This window comes from Cyanistes caeruleus, chromosome 17 (genome assembly GCF_971803275.1).
Source record: "Cyanistes caeruleus chromosome 17, bCyaCae1.hap1.1, whole genome shotgun sequence".
Lineage (NCBI taxonomy): Eukaryota > Metazoa > Chordata > Aves > Passeriformes > Paridae > Cyanistes > Cyanistes caeruleus.
The window spans coordinates 3,374,233-3,397,413 of NC_141717.1; the positions used below are offsets into that span (position 1 = coordinate 3,374,233).

The following is a 23,181-nucleotide window of genomic DNA, read 5'->3' on the forward strand; positions in this document are numbered from 1 at the left end:
GGCCCAAATTTCATGTTCCAAGGGGCAGTTTCATTATTTGTGGCTTGCTGGGACTATTAAAGAGAGTGGCATGTTTGTGGTACCTGAGGAATGAATTAAACAGGAATCCCTCAGTCCTGGATTGACCATCTCAGTTCCCAGTGCTGGTGGCTGATACAGCACACCTGCCTCTCCCAGCCTCTCATTCATCATCCTTTCACTGCTGTCTTGATGATTTTTCACCATTCCCCTTTCCAAGCACTGCTATCCCAGCCTGGTCTAACACTGCCAGATCCAAGGTGACCCTGGGAGGGCTCTCTGGCAGTGTGTTGGGGGCTGTCACATCCTTGCCAGCTGCCAGCCTGGTGTTGGATCCTCTGGACGCTCCACGTGCCTGTGCCTGGCTCTGGGCCAGCAGCAGGAGGCTGGGGACCTTTGAGAAGCCTGAGGCAGTGCTGGGGTCTGAGCTGTGCTTGGCAGCCAGGCTCTTCCCCTGGCCAGGGCAGGATTTGCATCTTCAAGCTGACAGCACCCTACTTGCACCCCTGGGTTTGTGGCATCTGTGGCTTTCTGGGATCACATTGTCACAGCAAACTACCAGTTCCTCTGATCCCCCCTGGCAGGGCAGCAAAGGAACCATTATTCTCCAGACAGAGCCCACCTAAACAGGGAAAAAACATCCCTCAAGCTTCACCAAACTCTCCAGCTGCAGCCAGCGCTGTAAAAGCAGGACAGGTCTAACACTGGGCCCTGGGCTGTTCCTCCACCACCTCAAGGTAACCTGGCTGGGGGGTTTGTAGCCCAAAGTACCCCAAATGCTGCACAGGGGCTCCTTCCCCACCTAGAGACATTTGCTGCTGTGCCCAGCAGTGCTGTGTGCTCCAACTCTGCTTCCCCTGAGGCTGCAGCACCTCAGTCCACAGTTTGCAGCTTCCCTCAAGGCAGCAGAGTAATCCATGAGAGTACAGCTCTGGGCCACATCCAACAGGGGTGTAAGGAAAACAGCAAGGGGAAGGGTCACCTGCAGAGGCAGGATGACAGAAAGTCAGGATCACATCCCAATAGATTCCCCCAGAGAACCTCCTGCAGTTTCAGCTGTGCTCATGCAGTGCCCCTCTTAGAACCCTCACCCCCAGCAGGACAGGAGCTCTCCCCCAAAAGCTCCTGCTGCCCCTTGTCACCCACCAAGCCCTCCCAGATCCTGCAGATGCCCAGTGAGCAGCTCTGGAGAGCAGTCAGGGTCCAGGCTGGGTGGTTCCAGCCGTGGGAGGACACCCAAGCAGAGCCTCAGCTCCACAGAACCAAACCCCCCCGGCCCTGGGACAGAGCAGCAGCTGCTCATTGTCCCCTCAGCCACTTCCAGCAGCTCCCTCGGAGCCCTGAGGCACCCGGGGACCCCTGCAGGGCTGGGCAGGATCCAGGCAGGCGCTGGCCGGGCTCGGGAGGCCGGGCAGGAGGCCGGGCACGTTCCAGAGCTGTGCAGGGGGGCCAGGACAGAGCCAGGGGCTGAAGCTTTGCTGGGAGCTGCATTAAAATGCATGAGCTGCGCTGGCCCTAATGATGAGCAGAGCTGTCAAACAAGGAGCTTGTCCCAGCTAATTATCTCTAACGAGGGCAGAGTGTCAGGGTCCCCGAGGAGCTGGGCAGCAGCTTCCCACTCAGCTCACTTGCAGCAGAGAGAGAAGATAACCAAATGTCATTGTGCTGGCCTAGCTGCACGATCATTAATTAGGCAAATATGACCTTCTGTGCCAGTTTGCTCTTGAGAACCTGGACTTGCTGGGGATGGAACACACAGGCAGGCTGGAAACATCCCAGCTTCTGCCACCCAGCCTGTTCCCCCTGTGCCCCTGCAAGAACAGCACAGCCCTGTCAGCCAGCCCCACCAGCCTGTGCCAGGTTCCTCTGCAGGCTCCAATACCCCTCACAAGGACTCCTTTCTGTCCTGAAGAGCAGCAGGCAAGTCTGGTTTTCATGAAATGCTGCTGTTTAGATCCCACTCAACTCTACCACCTCCCTCACCCAACCCCCAGCACGGCCCTGCCGAGGCTCTGTGCTCACCCAGTGTCTGCTTCTGCACCACTTCTCCCCAAACCTTCAGGGCACTGGCAATCTCCACTCCCCCCTGGTCCTTCTCCATTCCAGTGCAGAGGGGCTGAGCCACATCCTGTTCTACAAGCCCAGTTTCTCTCTCATCAGTCCTGTGGCTCACAAACCAAGGCAGGGCACTAGCCCTGATGTGCCAGAGAGGGGGAAGCCCAAGACAGGGGTAAGGCAGTGTCTCTTCCAGGAGCAAAGAATGAGCCAGAGATGACCCACACAAGGTTGAGCCTGCAGGCTCTGTGCTTGTCCCTCACCTCAGAGCTGAGGGGAAAGGGCAGAGGTTGATTTTGATCCACCCAGAAACTCACTGTGCCACCACAAAGCTTCCAGACAACACCAGGGACTCCCAGTGCTGTTCAGCAGCCTGTAATTATGGCAAGTGCTTTGCAGTCCCTTGTTGCCAGACAGCAGCAAAGAAGACCTCAACACCCAATTCAACTCCATTTTTACCAACATACAAGAAACAGGGCTGTAACCCAGGGGGTAGTGAGCTGTGCTGGGGAGCTCAGTCCCACCTGATGAGGGATTTGGGCTCACACTTTAGGGGCTGGATGAAGCTGGGGTTTGATCTAAGTTGTGTCTCACAGTCCCTGGTAACAACACACTCACAAGATAAGTATCAGAGAGAAGTTTACTGCTGTTAATACCAAAATGTATATTTCCTATCACAGCGGGGCTCTCAACAGCAGCCAACTGCTTGCACAGGCAGGAGATCCACAGTGAGTCAGTCTGACAAGAACTCTCAGAGCCACATCATAGAAACTCTTTCCTCAGCCCACAGGAACAGGTCCTCACTGAATTTAGGCTGTCATGACACTTCAGGAGTGTGTGTTTTCATGTGGCCCCTTCCCCACCAGTGTGGTTCAGGCAGCAGGGCCCCTGAACCCCAGTGCTTTGTCTGCAGCAGGGATTTTGCTCCCAAGGTTTCTCTCCTTCTACTGCTTCTGCACTGCCTGTTGCTGTTCTTTCAGCTGGCTGACAAGCTCTTCAGCATACACCTTGAAGAGAGGGACAGGATCCTGCAACAAAGCAGAAGATAAACCACATGAAAAGAGTGAACCTGAGCAGCAGCAAGGGGAAGTGCAGTGAGGAGCCCAGGGACTGCTGGCAGCTGAAAACGGAGGAAGATGTGACTGGGTTTTCATTCTGGGGCTGAACAAGGTAACCTGTTGTGCCACAGCTGCTGCTCAGCTCTGTAACCCTCCCTCAGAGAGGGCAGGAACCTGTGTGGGGCATTCAGCAGCTCCCCCAGTTCTGAGAGCAGATGAGAATCATCCGTAGCTCCCAAGGATCCTTTCCTTCCCTTCCCTCCTCACGTTGCCTGCCACCAGTGTGTACTGGAGCACGTGGGTGAACACACCCCATGACGAAGGTGAACGTGCAGCCACAACACCTCAGTGCTGAGCACTGCCTCAGGAGCTCACCTGTTTTTCCAAGAGCCTCTGTTTTTCTATGGCTTCTTCCAAACTCAAGCCAACCCATTCAGCTTCCTCTTCTGGGATCACAAATTCCTAATTTATTAGGAATAATAAATATTATTAGGAATAATAATAAAAGGAGAAGGTAGCAATCTTTGCAGGTGGCCAAGATGCAAACCCTCTCTGTGCCCATGACACAAATGTGATCCACTGGAAACATTTCTATGGGCAAATCTTAGAGCCCTGTTCCCTCATTTTTAACAACCAAGGTCCCCTTCTCTTCTCTCTTTTTAGCAGGGGTCCTACTCTCTGATCAGCTGTGTCTGCTCCTGCAATTATTTTATGCAGTTCTGGGGCTGTTTCTCTGCACAACTCTGTGGACTCTGGGGGCTGGTTTTGTTTCCATGCTGGCAACCACCACCAGCTGCACAGAACTGAACATGGGCACTCCGGGCTCCTCCCTCCAGGGGCAGCACAAATTCTTACTGTTTTATACTGCAGACTCTCACTGACCTCAATCACAGCAAAAATACTGCTTTTTGTGTCCCTAAATGATGAGTACAAAAATTAGGAGCCTGCAGAGATGATATTTATATTTTCTTGTCCTTCAGCACAAGAGCACCAACACCAGTGACAGGTGACCATCCAAGCACTGCAGAGCAGGACAGGGACTGCAGGCCAGGAACCCACCTTGTACTTGTCATAGATGGCCTCTCTCCTGGCTGGATCATCGGGATGCAGCTTGGGATCCCGCCGGGCCAGGCGCAGCAGCATCGTCCGCTTCAAATCCATCCCGAGCTTGGAGCACAAGTCAACTTTGGGAGTCTGCAGAAAGGGAGTTAGGCTGCACCAAGGGACCAGCAACCAGGGAACACAGGAGTCTCCCAGCACACTGACAGCTTATCCACACACAGCAGAGGCTCTCAAAACACTTGTGAAAGGGGAAAGATCTGTTGGATTTGTTCTGGAGACAGGTCTGAGTTTTAATATCAAACTCAGATAGATAGCAGCATTAGAGCTGTGCTAAAACATTAACAGTAGCAGTTGTTCAGACTGGAGGAGAGGATATTGAGGGCAGGGCTCAGCGGGGGCTGCAGCTCCTCCCAAGGGGCAGCTCCGGTCTCTGGGACAGGGACAGGAGCAGGGAACGGCTGGAGCTGGGCCAGGGCAGGCTCAGGCTGGAGATCAGGGAAAGGTTCTTCCCCCAGAGGTGCTGGTGCTGCCCAGGGAATGGGCACGGCCCGAGGCTGCCAGAGCTCCAGGAGAGTTTGGACACTGCTCAGGCACAGGGTGGGGTTGTTGGGGTGCCTGTTCAGGGCCAGAGGTTGGACTGGATGATCCCTGTGGGTCTGTTCCAACTTGGGATTTTCTGTGCCGGAATTCTGGGGCTCCCGGCCCGCCAGCCCATGGTGAGGGCAGCGTGGGCACAGCCGCGCCTGGCCGCAGCCCCGGCGGGTGCGGTACCTTGAGGATGTAGAAGTCGAAGCCGAAGGCGGCGTCGATGAGGTCGAGCGTGCGCATGGTGACGGTGATGGTCAGCGTGGCGTCCAGGATCTCGCTGTAGAACTGCCGCTTGAGCAGCTGCGGCTTCCACGTCTTGGGCAGCCTGGTGGAGAGCTGGGCACGGCGCGGCCGTCAGGCGCTGCCCCGGGGGGAGGCCCCGCCGCCACCGGCCCGGGCTCGGGGAAGGCCGCGGCGCTCACCTTGTCGTTCTGCGCGTAGCGGAAGCCGCGGATCCATCCCTCGCCGCCCCACAGCCCCTCGTCGGCGGCGGGCGGGAAATACACGGGCACCGGCACGTCCTGCACGCGCTCGCGCTGCCCGGTGCGCGGGTTCCGCCGGTAGCGCAGGCCGTGCGGTTCCCAGTGCACGGGGGTGGGCGGCGTGTCGTCCTGCAGCGAGGCCAGGTAGTGCTGCGGCAGCCGGGCGCAGATGCCCTCCCGCATCCGCATGGCGGCCCAGAGGCGCGGCGGGAAGCGGTGCAGCGGCATCGCCCCGGCCCCACGTCCCCCGGTCCGGCCCGGTCTGGGCCCCGCCGCCGCTTCCGCCCCGCGCGGCCGCGAACGGAGCCGCAGCCACCGCTCGTTGGCTGGCGCCGACGGAGCACGACGGTGGCCGGGAGGGGCCGCGCCGCGCCCGCGTTTCGTTCCCCAGCAAGCGCGGAAGGTGCAGGAGCGCGGTCCCGGCTCCGCCCGGCGGGGCCCAGACCGGAGCGGGGATGGGCAGGGACGGAACCGCTGCGGAATCCACCTCAATGGACTCGGGGGAACGGCTGGAGCTGGGCCAGGGCAGGCTCAGGCTGGAGAGCAGGGAAAGGTTCTTCCCCAGAGGTGCTGGCACTGCCCAGGGAATGGGCACAGCCCCGAGGCTGCCAGGGATGCCCAGGGATGCCCAGGGATGCTCAGGGATGCCCAGGGATGCCCAGGGTGGGGTTGTTGGAGTGGATTATCCTTGTGGGTCCCTTCCCACTGAGGACATTCACTCATCCTGTGCGGAAGAACTTCACACGGAGGGTGGCAGAGCCCTGGAACAGCTGCCCAGGGAAGGATCTCCCTCTCTGGGGACATCCCAAACGCCACCCGGACATGCTCCTGTGTCACCTGCTCCAGGTGGCCCTGCCTGGACAAGGGGGATGGATGAGATGAGGTCCCTTCAAGCCTTGTGCTTGTGTGACTGCAGCCACCAGGCGTCTGCCCGCAAATACCATCACCTTTATTAAATTATAAAACTGTAAGCTTTAAAATTTACTGTATAAAATAATCACAGGTATTAACAGCAAAGGAAAAAAAATAACCTTTTTTTTTTCCCCCCCAGACACAGGAATTTGCTCAGATTTTACCCAAAATAATTAACCCTCCCTCCTGCAGGCACAAGGCCAGGTCAGCAGGGAGGGGGTAAAGCAAAAATTAACGATCAAACACAAAATAAACAATCACGTTCGCGGGATTTCTTGCCCCAAAGCTTCTCCTGCTTCCAGCATGGAAATCCCTGAAGGGAAAGGCCAGATGAGGAATTATTGCTTTCTATGATAACCAGCAATACCCGGCCACATCAGTGGCATCAGGTCACACTGGTGGCACCTGGGTCACACTAGCAGTACCCAGGTCACACTGGGGGCACCTGGGCCACCCTGGTGGCACCCAGGTCACACTGGCAGCAGTCAAGTCACACTGGTGGCACCTGAGTGACACCAGCAGCACCTGGGTCACACTGGAAGCACTCAGGTCATGTCGGCAGTACCCAGGTTACAGTGGCACCCAAGTCACACTGGCAGCAGTCAGGTCACACTGATGTCACCCAGGTCACACTGGTGTCACCCAGGTCACACTGGCAGCACCCAGGCCAGTCTGGTGGCACCCAGGTGGCCCGGCATGGACGGCACGGCTGTGAAGGAGCGGCGGTCGCCTGCCATGGTGCTGTGGCCTCAGCACCGCTGTGCAAACTGAGACAGGGGAAAAAAAAGTGCCTAAAAGTGATAAAAGTCGGAGGAAGCCCTGAGGGCCCCATGTCCCCCTTCCTGCCATGCTGCCCTGGATGGCAGCAGCACAAGGAAACGCAGGGGACATGGGTGAGGGGGGGATGACACTGCTGGCTGTGGACAAGTGTCCTTCACTTGTCCTGAGCCTGCTTAAAAAGGGGGACTTTGCAGAGGGATAAAGTGCAGAGCTGAGCTGGGTGCTCCTCAAAGCAAGGAAAGAACCCCGAGGAGGCAAATCCTTCATTAAAAGCTCTTTCCTCCCCAAAGCCACCTGAGGAGGGGCTCCCAGCAGCACCACCAGGCTGACACAGCTGGAACGATGTAGTTGAGCCCTTATCTGTACGAGAAGGATGGGCAAAGACAACTTCCCTGCTTGCCAAGTTCTGCCCTTGCTTTCCACGTGGCCTAGAGTAAGGCTAAGGTGAGAGCTGCTGCAAAGGAGACCTTGGCCACCTGGGGAGCCCCTGGTGATGCTCCTGGCTGGGCTGGGACCCTGCAGCACATCCAGGCTCCGAGGCACAGCAGGCTGGAGGAGCAGCTCAGGCACCACCCCGAATCACATGCCCCAGAGAGAGCCCTGCCCATGCCAAACCCCCCAAAAGGAGGAAAACGCTGAATACCTGAACACCATCAGCCTGGCTCCTTCCAGAGCTGAAGTGAAACTCAGTCTGAACCCTGCACTGCTGTGGATGCTGTGGATGCTCTCACATCTGTGAGATGCTGCTGCTGCCTCCTGCATGTCCCCACGTGGGGATTTTCACATTCCTGCCAGGTCTGATCCTGAATCCAGGGCCCAAGTCCCAGCCCCATTCTTTCCCCACAGAATCAGGACCAGGTAAGAGCAGCAGCACCTGTTTCAGAGGGAGAGAGGCTCCAGACCCCCAAGGAGATGGCAGCCAAGGGCCCAGCAGATGTTGGGGTCAGTTCCCTCCCTCCCCATCAGCACCAAGGGCACCTGGCAGCATTTGCTCCCCAGATCAGAAGAAACATGTTCTTCTCTTGGGTTCAAATGCTGACTGCAGGATGGCAGGGGAGGTCCCTGTCCCACATCCTCTACCAGGACAGGGTGCAGAGAAGAGCCCAGCAGCCAAAGCCTTGGCTCCAGCTCTGTGGGCTAAGCCCAAGCCTCATGGATGCAGCAGCGGGGGAAGAAGGGTTGGCGATTTCCCCCAGGGCTATAGGGAGGTGGGGGACAAGCTATTCCTTGATCTTGAGCCATGAAGAGCCTGCCCCACCCCAGGAGAAAAGCAGAGCTGGCCTCAAACTTGCCTCCACAAGACCAGCCCAAGCCATCTTCATCTCTAAACCCTTTCCACGCTGCACCCTCCTGTCCAGGGAACGAGCACGTGAGAGGACTGACGACACACGAGGGGCAGCCACGGCCAAAAGCAGCTTCCCCATCCCTCCACCCCTGCGACCAGGACAGGTCAGGTCACAGCATAGAGCTCCTCACGGTCGTTCTGGCAGATCTGATAGCGACACGTGAGCTTCTGGGACCAGGCCCAGGGCTTCTTATGCTTGTCCCGAGGAGGGAGCAAGAAAGCGACGCTGCAAGCCACCAGCACGTGCCAGATGCTGTGGGTGTAGTAATAGTTCTCATTGGTTTCCATGAAAGCGTACACTGAGATGGCAATGAAAGCCAAGGTGATCCCTGGGAGGAGGTAGAAAACCCAGCGCTTCCACGAGGAGGGGTAGCAGTGCCTGCGCTTTGCTCCGTGGTGAACCTGGGGGGGTCAGAGCACATGGGGCTTTAGCAGAGGCTGGGGCAGGGGGGAGACAGACCCCAGAGCATCTGCCAACCTCCCAGAGGGTGCTTGCTGTCCCTGAGGAATTCAGCCCCCCCGCTGCTTGGGCCCATCTCTGCTGTGCAAAAGCCCCCCAGGAGCTGTGGCACCAGAGCCCAGCACAGAAGGCACAGCTCCTGCCCAGGGCCAGGCCACAGCCCATGCTGTGCGACAGCACTGCAGCTCCAGGTGTGAGACCCAGAACCAGGGGATTTCTCAGCTACTGCAGGACTGGAAGGTGAATCCCTTGCCCTGCCCCCTCCACCTGGGTGTTTCAGGGTTTCAAGCCATGCCTGTGGATAGGCTGGAGCCTCGGATCTGCTCTACCACCACCATTCCCCATGGGGAGCAAAGGGCAGCAGGTCCAGCCTGGCTGCCCTCACTTACCCACGCTGTAACCATGATGATGAGGGCGAAGAGGCAGGGACCCATCATGTTCCACACCCCTCTGCGGTCCAGCTGCAGGGACATGGCAATTAACAGGGTCCCCAAGATGAAAAGCACCTGCAAAAGAGACACCACCACTACTGTCAGGAGCTCATCTGTCGAGAGAGTACAGCCAGACATGCCAGAGGCAAGGAGAACCTCTTCTGGTTACCCAGCTCGGCATCCATGCAAGAGTCAGGGACAACACTTTCAAGAAGGAGAAACCACAGAACCCATGAACCTTTACCCCAAATCTCAGGGGAAATCTTCAGGCCCAGCCCCTACGAGCACACAAACCAACCAAACTGCTGGGACAAAACAACCCAGGGTGACAAACAGGCTCTGTCACCCAGCTGTGTCATTACAACACAGCGGTGAGAGGGCTCAGCGTGGCCACTCGTGGTCTGGCTGGGCCACCTGACACTCACGTATTTCAGGATCTTTTTCAGGCGGGCCATGCACAGGATGGTGACCCAGATGGACACCACGGAGCCCAGGAAGTCACAGTACTGCAGGGTGTCATAGTCCATGATGCACATCACAGCCACGCCCGGCTGGTCACACGCGTGGTAGAACTGCAGATGGGACAAAAGCAAAGGTCAGCATCACCCAGCAGCACCACATGGCTCTGTGGGAAGGGGAGGCAGCAGAAGGCTCAGCACACAGGCAGGATCCCTCCTGCAGTGGCTCCGGGAAGCTCCACCAAACCACTGTGGCATGGAAAGCAGGTGAGAGCAGGCACCCTGCATGTCCCAGCAGCTCTGAAAGGGCAGGACAGCGCTGGGGCGAGTCCAGAGAAGGGACATGGACTTGATAAGGGGACTGAAGCACCTGCTCTATGAAGAGAGGCTGGGAAAGCTGGGGCTGTTCTCTTCTGGAGAAGAGAAGGTTGCATGGAGAACTCATAGCACCTTCCAGCATTTGAAAGGGGGGTTCAGGGAAGCTGGAAAGGGATTCTTCTCAGTAACTGGAGTGATGGGACAAGGACTAATGGGTACAAATTGAAAGAGGGGAAATTTAGGTTAGGTATGAGGGAGAAATGCTTTACTGTGAGCATGGTGAGACACTGAAACAGGGAGGTTGTTGATGCCCAGCCCTGGAAGTATTCACAGCCAGGTTGGATAAGGCCTCGAGCAACCAGGTCTAGTGGGAGGTGTCCCTGTCCATGGAACTAGGTGATTTTTGAGGTCCATCCCAATCCCTTAATATTCTTGGATGGAGGTGCTTGTCCAGTGATCCCAGAACCTCCTTGTGGAGCTCCAGGATAGGCTGCTCCACCAAGGACTTCATTCTGGTGCAGCATTCCCAGAGCTCAGGGGGAGGTGTCAGGGGACACAGGCAGGCCCTACCGTGGAGAAGAACATGGTGTAGGTGTAGACAGAGGCCTCCACCAGGTAGTAGCGATAGACAGCGACTGCAATGGCAGGCAGGAACATGAGGTTGCTCAGGGTGAGCAGGAGCGTGGCCAAGTTCTGTGTGCCCACGGTCTGAGCCTTGGTGTCATCTGTGCAGCTCCAGCCGCCCCAGCCTGCAGACAGAGAAGCTTCTGTGAATCTCAAAGGCCCTGCCTCATCCTCCCACAGCAACCAGCAGGAGCCTGGGATGCCCAAGAAGGAGCAATCCCACACCCAGACTGTCCCTGAGCCTCTTCTCCTCCTGCTCTCAGGGTGGTCTCATTACTCATCACACACTCTGCTGTGGGAAGCTGGGGAACCCCAGCAGAGCCCCATGGCTGCCCTGAGGACATTCCCCAGGTTGTCCCCATGTAGCAGAGGCCATCCTACATCCAGACTGGTACTGTCCATCCCTGCAGGAACTCAACACACATGCTACTTGCTGCTGGAACATCAAGCACCCAAGGTTCAGATGCTTCATGTGGTGGTGGGAGTTGGGTGCAAGATCCCTACAGATCCCAGGAATCAGGTGGAGAACAATTCCCAGCACTGAGGAAGCCACTGGGCTCCCCTCCTAGCAGCTGTCATAGCAGGGCAGACCCAAAACCAGGTCAAGCTGCTCTGGACCTTTCCCAGCTGACTTTTGAAAATCTCCAAGGATGGAGACCTGGAACCTGTGAAAAAAAATCCAGCTCTGAAGGGGGAAAAAATGTGTCTTCTTCAATTTAAGTGGAAATTTCCTTGCTGCACCCAATGTCTGTGGCCTCTTGCCATTTCCCTTTGTTCACCCTGGCTCCAGGGTCCCTGTAACCCCCATGGGCAGCAGAAAGTGTGGTTGGTCCCACTCCAGCTCATCTTCCACAGGCTGAACAAACCCACTGCCTCAGCCCATGCTGACATCCAGGGCTGCACAGGAGCTTGGGAGTGAAAATTTCCTAAAGGACAGTGCATGACACAAAACACAACTCTCAGCCTCTGACTGGATACCAAGGACTGAACTGAGGCAATCTCTACAAGCACAAATCTGCCTCTTCTTTTTTTTAATTATTTAAATTATTTTAATTAAAGATTAGGATGCTTATGCCCTCCTTTTGGAAAAAGGAGGTCAGCCACAGGGCAGCCGGGGTATGTGCAGGCACTCCATGGTCAAGAAGCAGAGCTGACAGTAGCATCCATCCCATTCCAGAGTCACTGGAACCCACAGCAGCAGCTCTGCCCCGTGTGCTGGCTCCCTGCCAGGCAGGGCCCAGGGAACCTTCTGTCCCTGCTTTATTTCTGGGTCACCAACATGCCGATGGGGCATTTTGCTCGGAGTGATTCAGCGGAAAGCTGTCCTCAGCCTGATTCCCCAGTTCCCTTAAGGTGCTGTGTGCTTCCCAGAACCTGGCAGCCTTTGGGGAAATTGGGATGCTGCTCTCCATCTCGCTCCTCACCCATCATCAGCACTGCAGCAGGGAGGTCCTGGCTCAGGCCCAGAGCAGCAGGGAACCACATTTTGCCTTGTCCTTCTGCTGAGAACAGGTGCACAGACCCACCCAAGCACAGCAGAGCTCATCTTCTCTACACCACAGGCCATTAAGATAATTAGGAGCTGACACAGATATTCCTCCTCCAGGGGCACCTCTGAGTCTGAGGCTCTTGGCAGGAGGCGCACAGGGACCGCAGCCCGGCCTCATCGCATCTCGTACCAGGAACCTACACAACAAACCTCCCTGACAGGCATGGGCTCTGACACAGGCATTTTCAGGCACCCTGATCTCTCTGGGGATGCTCAGAAGCCTTTCTCCAAGCCCTGGGGGACTCCAAGCTGTCCTCATCCCAATTCCCCATCTACCCTGGGTGCTTCCCAGAACCTTGCTTCCCCAGGCACTGCCATCCAGGGCAGACCCCGGGCTCTCCAACTCAAACACCACCATTTTAAATGGTGCTGTCCCCTGGGGGAGGATGGCAAAGCTTCCCAGGAGGAGGCACTCACCAGCCTTGCAGCTGCAGCCAGCATAGAGGTAGCCGTGTCTGCGCAGGAGGCTGCACTGCCCGTAGGGCCCGCAGTCGTTGAAGCAGGGGGTGAGGTACGCGAACACCGTCACTTTGGCTTCGGCACTGGTACATTCCCTGCAAGGACAGCATGTCCTCTCGGTGCCACAGCCCTTGGGACAGCCCTGTGCCCTGCTCCCAATGGCCAGGCCATGCTCCAGCATGCAAGCTCCCCGGTATTTCGGGATCTATTCCATCCCTCCCAAGAGCCAGGAGCAGAGTCTGCTCCCTCACCACCTGGGCTGCCAAACTGATGTCCAGGTGGGTGTCAGCTCTCCCCAGACCCCATGGCAGACCCCAGTGCCCAGGACTGTCCTCAGGACCAGTGTCACCAGTGCTGTTTTGCATCATGCACCTGGCTCCTTACACAGGAAACCAGCAGGAATTCAGGCATAGCTGCCTGCACCTTAGAGACCTCCCAGAAGGGTAACAGCAGCATTATTTCCCAACTTATCACCTCCAAATCCACCTGGGGACAGTCACCTAGGCAGGCTCTGCCATCTGCAGTCTGTGTGAGCTGTGCCAGCTCAGCCCCAAACAAGCTGCTTGGGTGCTCACAAGGGAGCAAGAGAGCAGGGCCACCCACCTCCCTGTCCCTCTGCATCACAGTTCAACTGCCACCAGGTGAGAGGAGCCCACAGCCCAGACAGGAGGATGGGGGTCAGGGTTGCTCATACAAGCCAAGGGCAGTGGGGTGTAGCAGGATGACATCCAGACTCACCCCTGTCCCTTGGGGCAGAGGAGCTGCAGGGACAGGAACCAGTCATCTGTCTGTGGGTACAGGACAATCAGCATTGCTTCTGCAGAGGACGTGCTCACACTCAGAGGGTAGCCCTGGGAAAAAGCTGAAAGAAAAGAGGGTGCTGTGATATGCCAGGGCTTGAGGAGAAGGGCCCACAGCAATCCCAGGAATCAGCTGCCTCCTGTGGCTCCTTGCTCCCATGCTCAGGAGGCACCAGGGGCATGGAGAGTACCCCTGCTCTCCAAGAGCCTTTTTCTTGAGATCTCAATTTTTAATTTCATCTCAGTTCCTGGCACATACCTGGGCAGCACAAGGCACCTGGAACAGCCTGTTGTCTTGGCTGGTCCTCCAGAGCTCAGCTTTGTGCTTTGCACACCAGCAGTACCTTCACCATCCCCAAACCCCCTGCCAACAAGGCTGGAAGAGCCCCAGCTGGTAACCAGACCTTCCTTTGGTGGAGGCTCTCTCGTGGTGCCAAGACCACCACCTGCACCCCAGCACCCTGAGAATGTGCCAGCACAAAGACCTCATGAGGGTTTGTGCAAAAATCAGTTTCTTTGGGACACCCCATGAAATCCTGAGGCAGTTAATAGCTGGCCAGGTCTAAAAGCAGAGCCCTGAGATGACACAGCTGAGCTGGTGGCAGTGCCAGCACCTCTCCTACCTGTGCTGCAGTTGCGTGTGGCGTTGAGGGACAGCACTGGTGAAGCAGCACTCACGCAGGCTGCCACGGTGGCATTGGCCAGGCTCGCGGATGTCTGTGCAAACAGAGCAGTGTCACACGTTAGGGCACCCTGATGCCATCCCCCCACACCATTCCTCTCCCACAGTGCCCATGGGACAATAAATCCTTTGGGTCAAGTCACCCACCAACTGAGGCTTCTGTTCCACTGGCCCTTGTGCTACCACTGTGTTGTGTCATGGCTGAGTGGCAAAAGACCCTCGTGGGGGACCCTGCCAGGGGAACTGCCCCAAAGCTGGGATACCCAAACATCATTTCAGTACCAGCACGGGGGAGATGCAAGTCAGAGTCTGCAGAACATCAGGGCTGAGCCCAGGTCCAGCCCTCAGGATGTTTCATGGGATTTCAGGGGGCTGATTTTGGTGGTGATGGCAGTGAAGGAGCCTGGGCATCAGTGACTTGGACAGGAACATCCCTGGGCTCCCCTGCTCAGCCTCCTCTCCTGGTGGCAAGGTGCCAGGCTCCCATGGAGAAGATGGCATTGCAGCTGCTTTCCATTTTGTCTCCTCTGCGTCACTGCCGCCACATGCCGCAGGCTGTGGCATTTGAATTGGAGCTGGCAGGTGGGACACGCTGGAAGCAGCTAAAAAAGGCTCAGAGTATTTTGTAACAACAAAAAGAGAAATATTCCCACTGGTACCTACAACCTCTGGAGCACACAGGAGCAGGGAGGAGCCCTGCTGAGGGGACACGACCCCATCCATCCTGCACACCTTGTTGAGCAGCAGATTGACCACGAGGGATCCCCCGCTGTCCATGCCTGTGTTCAGGTTGAGCAGGAGGAGGCTGGGGGAGAGGGAGCTCACGGGCACGCTGGGGCCGTTCAAGAGCCGGTAGCGCACGGACACCACGTCCAGGTCCTCCCTCACGACGGGCTGGCTCTGCAGGCAGGAGCTGCGCTGGCCAGACACGTTGTGTGGAGCCCCTCCTGCAGCTGGAGCAGAGCTGCCTGCTGCTCCTGGTCTGGCACCAGCCTGGCTCTGGTTTAGGCTGATGAAGTTAAGGAAGGAACTGGTGCTTCCCGGTCTGCAAACTAGAGTGAAAAAGGAGAGGAATCAGCACAGCCAGCTCTAGCACCTCACCCAGGCAGGGCCCCAGCAGATCCAGCACTCCAAGCAACAGCACAAACTGGGGGAGTTCAGGTTGTTCACACCCTGCATGAACTGTCCCTGAGGAGCCACCTTTGCAGGAGGAGCATCCAAAAGCTGGGATGCTGCTGGGAGCCAGACAGTGGCACAGTGGGTGGAAGCACCCTGGAGCTGCAGGGAAATGGGGAACAGAAGAAGGGATAACACAACACCATCAGGGTGCCCAGCGAGTGCTCACTCACCAGCAGCAGAGCTCAGCACCCAGCTGTCCCACAGCCACAGGCTGCACTAAAGTCCCTCCAGCTCTTTGTTTTGTGAGGAAGCAAAGCTGAGCAGGAGGGACAAGCCAACCCAGTGGAGCACAGACCATCACACTGCAGCAGATGGAGCTGAATGGGACACCCAGAGTCCCACTGCTGCAGACAGCCCGTTGCTCCCAGAGACTCCAGTGCTACCCTCTAACACCTCTGCTGTCAGTGCCAGGTCCTCCAGCACAAAGGATGAGTCTCTGCTTCGAAGAGGACATGGCAGAACCCCCAGCAGAAAAAAACTTTAAAAATGTACCTAGCTGGTGAGCTTCCAGCAGTCAAACAGGGGTTATGGTCATGTAATAGGTGCAAATGTGCCTATCACAGCCACAAGGACCTTGTGACCACCTGAGCCACACGGTGCCACTGGAAATGGTAACATCTCCTTACTACAACCCCAGACATTTCCCCAAGTTAACCTCTGTGAGGCCGTTTCCTGCCTGTAGTCTGCTTTTGGCCAATTAGTAATCAACACAGCCTTAGTCTGGTGGACCACAGAAAACTATTTTCCCCACCAAAATTTAAGCCAGCTGCTGCTTCCCTAACAGCCTTTAGTAAAACAACACTGAACTTTTCAGGTGTTTCCAAACAGGCAGCTCTAGCAAAAGCCTCTCTGGGGTGAACACCGGAGTTTTCAATTTTGTCCCCAAAGCAAAAATTAGGGCATCCAAGAGTAGGCAACGAGCATGATGGGGAGCATAAGCCACCACAGCCAGGCACCCAAAGGGGGGACACAGCACACACAGAGCTCCCTCTGGTCCTTCCCAGAGCATGGAATCCCACCTGTGAAGGACGCCAGCATCTCCACCGACACGCTGGCATTGGCAGTGCCGAGACTCTCCACCACGATCTGCAGCCACTTCTCCCAGGGGGGCGAATCCAGGGCCAGGCTGCAGTTGATGCTCCCTGTGCAGGTGAGGCTCCTCTGGAAGGACTGGGGCAGGGTGATGGAGCCCAGCAGCACCCGCACGGTGCAGGCTCTCTGCTCGCTGGTGACGCAGCTGCTCAGCTGGAACCGCATCCCTGTGGCGTGTTTGGGAACGAAGACCCTGCATGGGGAGGGAGCAGCAGTTTGCAGAGCTTACACTCTCAACACCAGCCCAGGCCCCCAGGGCTTTGTGACAAGAGCTAGACAGCCCTGGTTGGTGCTGTGAAAAGCCTTCCCAGGGCAAACATCTGGAAGAGCTAAAATTCCTGCAGTTGAATGAATCTATGGCCACCTGGGAAGAGTCGGAGAAGGGTGCTCGTGTGCTCCCCGTGCAGACCCTGCCACTGCTGCAGGGAGCTCAGCAACAGGCTCAGAGTCCCCCCAGCTCCAGCCCCACGTGGGAACAACACTGGCTTCCCCATGGCAGCTCGTGTGGGAAATCCCACCCCGCCGTGCCCTCAGTTGCCCACCCGCTGCTCCCACTCACTTGACATGCAGTGGCTTAGCAGGCGAGAGAACGGTGTGTGGCATGGGGACACCAGGCTCCAGGACAGGCATATCAGTGAGTCTGAGCACAAACATATCTGCCTGGAACATATAGGGGCATGGAGTGGAGAAACCCTGCAGGAGGGGAGAGCACAGGGGTCAGCCGTGGTTGTGATGAGACACGCGGGGCAGGGCTCTGGGCAGGACCCTCACCTTCACCTCGATCCTGCCCGCAGCCTGGGGCAGGTGGGCAGCGATGAACCAGTCCCCAGAGGCAGGGGTGGTGACGTTCACAAAGGTGGTGTTCTGCACAGCACTGCTCAGGGTGATGCTGATGTTGTAGGAGGGACGGACGGTGGCGTTGGCAGGAAAGCGAGTGCCCAGCGGGTTAATGACGGGAGGGGCTCCGTGGCGAAAGTGCCTGCCAGAGAAAGCACAGTGAGAGCAAACTCAGGGATCTGCAGGCACTGGCAAGATAAACTGGGATACAAACTGGCCTCTGGAAAGGGAGCAGGCTGGAAAACCCCACATTTTCAGGTGGAGTCATCATTTTCATGTGGTGAGGATTGGCTGCTATTAGCTTATCTGGGATTTATTTAGAGATTGGTTTAACTTGGCAGCTTATTAAGATTTACATGGTTCCATCAAGCCTGGAAGCAAATTTCCAACACTTGCTAAGGCCAAGCCCCACCCACAGACTACTGCTTTATAACCACCAGCAAATTCCCCAAATAGGGAAAATCTTCCACAAAGAACTTTAATTTTCTAGCTAAGATCTGCATCTTCCCATTTCCTCTTCTAAGAAAGGCAAACAGACAGACTGGAAAGTCACTTTCCAAGGAAGACCCATATTACAGACTTCAGTACAGCAGTACTTCTGCTTTCCAGATAAGCATGTGAAGAAGCAGGAACACACACAGCTGAGGAACGTGGAAGATATTTATTTAGTCAATTTGGCATTTAATTTGATTGCTTTTGGACTGCACTGCAACAGGTCCAGCAAGCAGACATGACAGGTGATACGTTATTACCCCTTGAAGCTTATCTGGTTAGCCATCACTTCCTGGATTATTGTTTAGCTGCTGCCTTGTCCCTCATGTCCCCAAAGTGCTGGAAACCCTTCTGGGAAGCAGAAAACAGGAAGACCATCAGTGCCAGGCAGCTCAGGAACAACTAAGAGTGGCAGTCTCCCCCGGACACACCAGGGAAGCACAAGCCAGGCAGCTTCAGTCACTCCCAGATCTGGAATGGATGCCAGAGACCCATGTGACTCCATGGGCACAACTTGCTGAGGAAGCTCGGTGTCCTCCAAAGATAAAGCTCAAAATCTGCCAACTTTTGGACCTCAAATCCTTCAACAAGTCAAGGACTGATTTAAGCAGCATTTCTTTCACTGATTGTGAGATATAAGCAATCTTCTCATGCTCCTGTATCCACACAACATCACTGGTATCTCCTATCTCTGTTCTGTGCTCGGCCACGCCCTGCACAAAGTGCCCCCAAATCTCCTCAGCCCTCCTGCACTGGGCAGTTTGCCCATCCCCAACCAGTCTGGGTCTGCTCAAGTCCCTCGTAGTCCTGCCACATCCTTTGGCACCATGTGCAGGTTCTGCCAGGCCAGAAACACCTCTGAGCAGTACATCTGCCTTGCTGTGAAGCTCTCTCCGCTGTCCTAGGGGATCTCTTGGACACCACACCTAACAGGCAGCCCCAGATCAGCTGGTAACATGAACACAAAACCCTCCTACAGGTTTAAAAACAGATTCTGTCCTGCTACACGAAGAAACTCCAGCTCCTGCAGCTGAGGAACTACCCAGCCTCCACAATCAACCAGCCCCAGCCACGAGTGACCAGGACAAGGGGACAAGAAGCCCACAAGGACAAGCCCTGGCACGAGGACATACATACACAGTGATCTCCATGCTGGTGCACTCGGGGCCTTTCCCCCGGGATGCCTGCAGGAGCCAGCGTAGCAGCACGGTGTCTTCTGGCACGTGGAAGTGGAAGAGCTTGGCATTCCCATACCAGCTGTAGAAGGACAGCTTCTGAGCACTCTGGGAGAAGTACTCGGAGACATACAGGGAGTCTGGAAGGGAGAGAGCACAGCAGTTGGTGGGGGAGCTGCTGGGGGCAGGCTGCAGGGCTTTATCCACCCACAGAAGCACACAGGAGACTAAATGTTTCTTGGAAAAGTGCACTTTGTGTCCCTGATTTCTCATTCCAGTCCCATTAGATATGTGGTGATCCATGCACCTCCAGCCAGAACCACCCACATGCCTGCTATAAAACCATCTCCCTGAGCCAGAGAGCACTAACAGATGCCTAAACTACACTCTGAGAAACGTGCCATGAAGATAAGAGGTCACCAGAGACTCCAAGGAGGAGGAAAAGGTCAGGAGGAAAGGCTGAGGGCAGAAGGAAAGGTGATGGAATAGGCAGCAGGAAGCCCTGGGGCACAGCCAGAGCAGATGGGTGCAGGCAGCACAGGGGTGCCCTGTGTCCTGGCAGCAGTTTGTGGTGCCAAGAGGTAAAAGCTCTGCCCTTCTGCTGAGCATGTGGGCTGATGTTACACATGGGCAGAGAGTGAAAGGACAGGGGGGATGATTTTAAACTAAAACAGGGGGGGTTTGGATTGGATTGGAAGTTAGGAGGAAATCCTTCCCTGTGAGGGTGGGGGAGGCAAGCACTGTCAAGAGAAGCTGTGGCTGCCCCATCCCTGGAAGTGTCCAAGGCCAGGTTGGACAGAGTTTGGAGCAACCTGGGATAGTGGAAAGTGTCCCTGCCCATAAGATGATCTTTAAAGGCCCCTTCCAAGCCAAAGCATTCTGTGATTATCCATTTACCCAGCTCAGGTTTCTGTGACACACGACACAATGAAAATTCATGTGCTGCAAATGTAACTCTTTCATACATGTCTTCTAAAGCCTAACCATTTTCCCAGCTGGAAGAAAGACTGCTGGGGTAGAGAGAACAGCCCCAGGGTAGGCTGAAAGGGTGTGCAAGAGGACAACAGCTACTCAAAGTGCCATCAGGACAAACTAGATCCTCCATCCCTCTGCCCAGCTGTGCACCTACAGACCACCCCCTGCAAAATTAATCATTACCCAAACCAGCCAGACTGCAGCTCAGGGCTGGAAAAGAGGCATCACACCAGCTGAGAAAGGTATAAACTGCACAGAGACAGCAGAGCCAAGGGCATCCAAAACCAAGGTTTGTAACATTCAGCAAGAGGGTGGAAGCTTATGTCTTCATGTGTCTGTGGAGTGCTTCCTGATGCTCCTTTCCTACTTTGGAATCCCCAGAGTGGGGAGAAACAGATTTCAGAGGCAGGTTCCTCATTTCTGTTGTAGAATAGCAGTGAGGGTGAGTTAACTTGCTTTCCCTCAAAGCTGCACAGGGTCGTGCTGGACAAACAGAGGACCCAACTGTGTGTAAGAAAGACAGCAAAGAAGGAGGAAAACAATCCTCAGGCAGGACCAGATCCTTGGGACGTACTTCCTGCCGGAAGGAATCTAATCCTAGCAGGAACTACGATTCATGCCCCAAAGGAGGACACTCACCGGCCTGCACCCATGGCACTGCAAGGAGACAGGAACAGTAATCATGGGTTTAACTCCTTGGCAAGGCACCAAGCCAAAGCCTGCGGGCATCCTGCAAGCCCAGCAGGGAAAGGAAGAAACAGGAGAGCGAGAAATACCAGCCACACAAGGCAGCTGGAGGATTTGCTCCTGGAGGAAGAGTGCGGCTGCCTGACCTTGCCGCAGGGGCTGCCACAGGGGCCAGCCAAGGGAGCACCTTCTGCACGGAGTCAGGAAAGGCCAGAGGGAAAAGTGAGCCTTGAGCAGCCAAGAGACAACAGCCCCTGGGCAGAGCTGTCCCACTGCAGTCCCCACGCTGGGGTCACACTGCTCTCCAGGCCAGCAAGGAGCAGAGACCACAAAAGGGGCTTTTCAAACCAATGCTCCCTGGCTGAAACACCAGCGCAGCGCGTGGGTGCTGCAGACAAGAGCAGGCTGTGATCCCTGCAAGCCCAGGGACATTTCCCACACCGGGGCTATGGAAAGGAGCAGGCTTCCATCAGTGGTGCCCGCACCCCCAGCACACTCCACACGCACTGGCACACTCGTTTCTGGCAGCCCACGGAGACATTTGGGCACAGGACGAGGCTAGGGAGGGACACAAAGCACGATTAGAGCTGGGAGAGCTCCGGTCCTTCTCCATGCAGCAGGTCCCATCAGACAACCTACAACCTGCCCCAAGCCCACCAGCTGTCAGCCACGGCCACCGCCCATCCTGCACGTCCTCACGGAGTCAAAGCTCCCTTTGTGTGGGTTTGGGGGAGGAGAGGGCAGGCCAACTGCAAAATTAAAAACTCCAGCAATCAGCAGTGCTCTTTATTAAGGACTGGTCAATTATGTGGAGTGAGCTCAAGAGCATTACCAGGTCAGAGCAGGCAGACCTGCCCTGCCCACGCACTGCCTGTCACCAGGTAAGCACCAGCTGGGGCTGTGGACGAAGTCCACTGACAAACAGCTTCTTGTGGTGACAAGGGCTGAGCTCCTGCTCACAGGCTGTGCTGGGCACCCAGAGCTGCTCCAGCGATCTGGTATGTGACTCTCTCCACCCAGGCTGACAAGGAAATTCCACAGATAAACGGAACATCAGCACAGAAAAGCCTGAAAGACAGGTCACTGCAGCCGAAGCGTGTGCTCTGGCAGCCCATTTGCATCAAGAGAGAGTTCTCTGGCATGTGCTGTGCTCTGTTTGTGTCCGTCCCCATCTATTCAGCCTGCTCAACACCAGCATGGCAACACCTGGAAAGTCCCACTTGACTGCTCTGGGATGTGAAACAAGGTTTAAACTGAGCGAGAGACCCGTCCAATGGATGCTTTTTTCCATCCCCTTCCATACAGATTTCGCATAAGCAGATTTCAAACGTATTGTGCAAAAACCAGAAGCGTTTTAAGACAAGGAACAGAATGCAGTAGAATCCCCGATGCACAGAGGAGACACATTATTTCAATTTCAGAGTAAAGAGTCACCTGCTACAGCTTGGGTTTGTTTGTCCAAAGATGATCTCATGGTAGTTTTAGGAAATAATACTTTGACTGCGGGTTTCACAGGGCGCCCCATCAAAGGGATGAAGCCCTCATTTCAAAGCAGACACCGTCTAAAGCTAGAGTGTTGACGAGCCTGACTCAAGAAAAGATGGGGCTATGTTTGCAGGATGTTTTCCTATTTAAAACGTAACAAAAATCCTGTTCCTTCATCCCGGGTCTAAAATCCACCTACAAATGTTGTGGAACAAGGATCCCCCTCGCTCCCCTGGGGAGCAGCTGATCTTTTCCAGCGCCCAGATATGACCGTACCGAGGTATTCCCTCCAGAGGCGTTCCCACAGCCGGCGGGACGGCGCCGGGACAAAGGCAGCAGCACACCTGAGGCTCGGGGAGCTCTGCGGGGCTGGAACCCAGCGAGCAGGATGCCAGAGCAGGGTGGGCCTGGGGCACCGGGCCATCTCAGCCGCGGCTCCCCGAGAACCTCACGCTCTGCGGACTGTGAGGAAGCCACAGCCGGCATCAACAGGACAACCCCGGGCAGGACGAGCCGACCTCCGGGCTGGGGCGAGCAGGTGAACAAGCTCAGCTGCCCGAACCTCTCCAGCGCCTCAGCAGCTCCGGAGGAGGGGGCGCGATCCCCGCGGGACCCCAGAGCCAGCGCTCTCCCAAAGCCCCGCTCCCATCCCTCCGTCCGCACGCACTGCAAGCAAAGTAACCCGAAAAGAAGGCAAAGCCGAGGAAAGGAATCGCTGCGAACACAGCAGAACCCTCTGCGAGTGGCCTGACCTCCCACTGCTCTGCAGGGCCGGCACAAGCGCTGCTCCCCGGGGATGCTCAGAGCCCCCGGCTCCCTCGGGAAAGCACCGAGCCCCCCAAAGTCACGGCAGATCCGCCCCGACAGCAGCTCCGACACCCGGGGCGGCTCCCGGGGCTCCCCTCAACATCACCCTCCGCTTTCCCCCCGCCGCCTCAGCCCCCCGAGCCGCCCCCCGGCCCCGCGGGTCGCCCTCAGCGGCACTCACCGGGGCCGGTGCGGTTGGCACGGCCGGCGGGCAGCGCCAGGAGCTGCAGCAGCAGCAGCAGCAGCCGCGGCAGGGCCGGCCCGGCTGCCCCGGCCATGGCCGCCCGCCGCTGCCCCGGGCCCGCCGCCCGCCCCTCAGCGCCGCCGCCGCCGCCGCTTCCGCCGCCCGCCCCGCCCCGCCCCGGCCCGGC

At 56.6% G+C, this 23,181-nt stretch overlaps 2 protein-coding genes across 3 annotated transcripts; both read right to left on the reverse strand.

Annotated features, from left to right (window-relative positions):
• Nucleotides 1-2,695: 2,695 nt before the first annotated feature.
• Nucleotides 2,696-5,589, reverse strand: MRPL28 (mitochondrial ribosomal protein L28). The gene is made up of 5 exons (XM_086854372.1): nt 5,204-5,589; nt 4,965-5,117; nt 4,191-4,325; nt 3,507-3,593; nt 2,696-3,101 (listed from the first exon to the last, which is right to left on the reverse strand). Exons 1-5 carry the CDS (start codon nt 5,489-5,491, stop codon nt 3,018-3,020), a joined length of 747 nt encoding a protein of 248 aa, XP_086710498.1. The 5' UTR covers nt 5,492-5,589; the 3' UTR covers nt 2,696-3,017.
• A 602-nt stretch (nt 5,590-6,191) lies between these two features.
• Nucleotides 6,192-23,162, reverse strand: PGAP6 (post-GPI attachment to proteins 6). Of its 2 annotated transcripts, none has more exons than XM_086854370.1 (13): nt 22,992-23,162; nt 18,819-18,996; nt 17,124-17,331; nt 16,912-17,045; nt 16,280-16,545; nt 14,814-15,133; nt 14,023-14,116; nt 13,338-13,461; nt 12,558-12,694; nt 10,538-10,716; nt 9,617-9,763; nt 9,150-9,266; nt 6,192-8,702 (listed from the first exon to the last, which is right to left on the reverse strand). In XM_086854370.1, exons 1-13 carry the CDS (start codon nt 23,086-23,088, stop codon nt 8,406-8,408), a joined length of 2,298 nt encoding a protein of 765 aa, XP_086710496.1. In that variant the 5' UTR covers nt 23,089-23,162; the 3' UTR covers nt 6,192-8,405. The 2 variants fall into 2 exon arrangements, with proteins under 2 accessions (XP_086710496.1, XP_086710497.1); XM_086854371.1 differs by having other exon boundaries at nt 16,912-17,012; nt 22,992-23,124.
• Between the last annotated feature and the right edge of the window lie 19 nt (nt 23,163-23,181).